Source organism: Salvia splendens, chromosome 2, assembly GCF_004379255.2.
Source record: "Salvia splendens isolate huo1 chromosome 2, SspV2, whole genome shotgun sequence".
Lineage (NCBI taxonomy): Eukaryota > Viridiplantae > Streptophyta > Magnoliopsida > Lamiales > Lamiaceae > Salvia > Salvia splendens.
Genome location: NC_056033.1, coordinates 31,172,560 through 31,176,114, shown reverse-complemented (window position 1 = coordinate 31,176,114; position 3,555 = coordinate 31,172,560). Strand labels below are relative to the sequence as shown.

The 3,555-nt window shown below is 32.2% G+C and overlaps 1 protein-coding gene across 1 annotated transcript; it reads right to left on the bottom strand.

Moving 5' to 3' along the window:
• Window positions 1-379: 379 nt before the first annotated feature.
• On the bottom strand, window positions 380-878 carry LOC121791071. The gene is made up of 2 exons (XM_042189125.1): window positions 708-878; window positions 380-631 (listed from the first exon to the last, which is right to left on the bottom strand). Exons 1-2 carry the CDS (start codon window positions 870-872, stop codon window positions 431-433), a joined length of 366 nt encoding a protein of 121 aa, XP_042045059.1. The 5' UTR covers window positions 873-878; the 3' UTR covers window positions 380-430.
• Window positions 879-3,555: the final 2,677 nt, after the last annotated feature.

The following is a 3,555-nucleotide window of genomic DNA, read 5'->3' as shown; positions in this document are numbered from 1 at the left end:
TGTATTACTTCACACAAAGTCAGAAAGGTACTTTCTTTACCAAGTACTCCATTACATTATTAGTTATTAGTTATAGTTCTAAATTATGACATGATTTTCTATCATTCTGTAAGAGATTATATTTTAGACTTGAACGTGCTTGTATACAAATTTATAAAAGACATACTCTACTTCAAAATTTTAAGAAAAGATGTCGGTAACGAATAACTTTAGGTGATATATATTATATTAAATGTTATATGTCTAGGAAGCATGACTAATAACTATAAGAAGTAAAATATAACTGAAATAGTAAAAGACTATAAAATAAAACCTCAGAAACTTCAATATAATAGTATTAAATCATCAGCAAAAACCATCCAACAATGCAAAGGGAAAAAAATCCAACATACAAAAGCCATAAGCTGAACACAATAGTTTCAACATTCAACTAATCAGAACCACTGTCTTCCTTCCTCTTCTTCTTCTTCTTCTTCTTCTTCTTCTTCTTCAACATTTCACCAAAGGAATCATCACAGCTATCAAAATCCACCTCCAAACATCTTTTCACTGAGCTTTCAACATTACATTCAAGACTACTATCCTTAGTTATAATTGATAGAACAGGAGTGACAAATGCTTTATCAGAAATCTGTAAAAAGGATAATGATCAGTGACAAATCATTAATTCATTAAATAAGATAAAACACGATAATCAAAGTAAATACCTCAGCAAGGTCTGATCCAAACAACATGTCAGACAATTTTAACCCAGGGGAAGCAGGCTGTGAATCCAAACATTCAGGCACATACTTATCAACAATTTCGGGCAAATTGCAAACTTTAATGACTTTGAAAGGATATCTCATAGGAATCTCCAAGTTATCTATCATCTGAAGTTTAAATAAGCAATTTTGGCCCAAAAGTTTATCCTCTATCTCCTTAGGAATATAGTCACATTGATGAATCTGAGTAACAAAAATAGTATCAAATAATCTATATAACAGAATCTAAAATATAATTAGCTAAAAATATACCTCATTAGGAGATACAATGACGTCAGAAACTTTCTTTCCTAACAGAATTGCAAGTTCTCTGTCCCACATCAGGAAGGAAGCATTGCTTGTATCATTGACAATGTTTATAACAAACCTATATCTGCATAAGATATAACTCAAAAGTGTCATATCAGAAACTATAATTAATTTGTATTCATTAACTATGATGGTAGCTCTGAAAAATTTTCATCGACAATGTTTATAACAAACCTATGATTTTTGTTACAATTTTTCATTCATCAATAATTTAGCATAAGCGGCTTGAACTTTTTGACATCTTAAATATGTGTACACAATTGTAGATTTATAAAGTTATTATATTTATGTTTTTGGAATTGCATATTTAATTTGTGTTTGGTTGATTTCTAAAGTTGCGTTATTATGTTTTTGGAATTGTACATTTAAATTGGTTTATGTATTTATGATTTTTAATCCTCAAATAATGTAATTATATATGATTTTAAGTAATTAATTCAAAATGTGAATTCACTGTGATGAAATTAGATCGAGTCGTGCATCGCACTGGTGTGATATTAGTTAAATGTAAAGTATAAGTAATTTGTAAAATTGGCGACACACTTTTCTTACCTATATTACGTTAATATAGAATATGGAATGCCCATTTTTTTTCTAATTATACTTTACTTGGACAATTTTATATACTATATTTTAGAAAATTATACTGAATTATACTATAGATTTTATTTAAAAGCGAATAGTACTACTTTAAATTATACATTCAATTCAATTGTACTAAACATATTACTTACTCATATCTTTTATTAATGTCTTTACTATATATTTTTTATTAATTTTTTAAATATAATTTAGCCTTTGATATTATCATCAAGAAAAGTTTATTCTTCAATTATTTATAATAAAATATTTTTAAAATATTTTTAAGATATTGGCACTTATAGAAATTAATTTCGTGGAGTGATATTTGAATATTAATATACTCTTTCCACCCAATAAGTATGAAATTTTTGAATTTTGGGATTTTATGTAGTGTTTTTTAGTGAGTTAATGAATGGAGAGTAGAGTAAGAGCGATGAAAATGTAGAGAGACGTTGTTTGCATTTTAGAAAACGTTTCATTTATAATGGGAAGGAAAAATATTATTTTATTATTAAAATATTTATTTAATTTTTATATATTACTAATAAATTCGGCCCACTCCGTCTCGAAGGCGCTGGATCCGCCACTGAGCATAGTTAATAACTCAAACAACATATGTTAGAGCATCCACAATAAGAATAGTCCAGCCATAGCCTAGCCACAAACTCCTCCTGCTACATCGTCAGCACTAAAAATCCTCTTGTCACATCATCAAAACAAGCAAATAGCCCAGCAATAGCCTAGCAACATCACTCAAAATTATATAAAACAAATAATTAACAATCACACAAAATACGGAATTAAATTTACGACACAGATACGTGAAAAATTCAATTATATTATTAGAATTAAAAAGTACATTAATTAAAAAAATTACATTAATTTTAAAAAAAGAAGGTACATTAAAAAAATTACAAAAAGAAGGTATATTAAAAAAATTACATAATTAAAAAAAAAACTAACGTCGTGCAGTCCTCCGCGCCCACAACTCTTCAATTAAATCCTTTTGTAGTCGAATATGAGCATTCACTTGGCGCAGGTCGGCATGTGCTTGGAGGCGGCCGGCTTCATCGTGAGGTACCCCGCTTCGTATGTTGGGGGCGGCCATGCCGTGGCTTGGACCTGCTTCATTATCGTCGTTCGCCCAACTAGTCAGTTGTACACCTTCATCTTCGACAATCATGTTGTGCATGATAATACAGGCGTACATTATATCGGCAATGCAGTCGACATGCCACAAACGCGTTGGACCCTTAATTGCCGCCCATCGAGACTGGAGCACACCAAATGCGCGCTCCACGTCCTTACGCGCCGACTCCTGCCGTTCGTACTCCTCAGCATCCCCACCACTACCACCACTACTACCACCCGCGCTACTCATTTCGCGTTGTTGCCTTTGTACAGAAATTAAGATAGAGAGAATACTCGTTAAAACAAGCGGTGCAAATGAAATAACGTGCAAATCGTGTATATATAGTGTTTCGAAAATTAAATAAAAAAAATCCGCTCGCCGATCCGGAGTCTGCAATGGCGGCCAACGGATCGGCGTGCGCTCACCGATTTTTTTGCCGAAATTCGTCTAGCCGGTTACAATGGTTCGGCGAGCGGACCGGCTAGCGCCGGGGATCGGCTAGCTGGTCCGCTCGCCGCCATTATGGATGCTCTTACAAACTCAATCGACACAATTAGAAAAACAATAAAAATTCTATAAATACAATCAACACATATTAAAAAAAATCGACACATATTAAAAAATAAAAAAATCTATAAATACAATCAACATACTCCTTCCGTCCACCATTAAAAAACTCGGTTCACCATTTTAGTTCGTCCATGATTAGGAGTCTCGTTTCACTTTTACTATAAATGGTAGGTGGACCCTACATTTCACTAAATCATT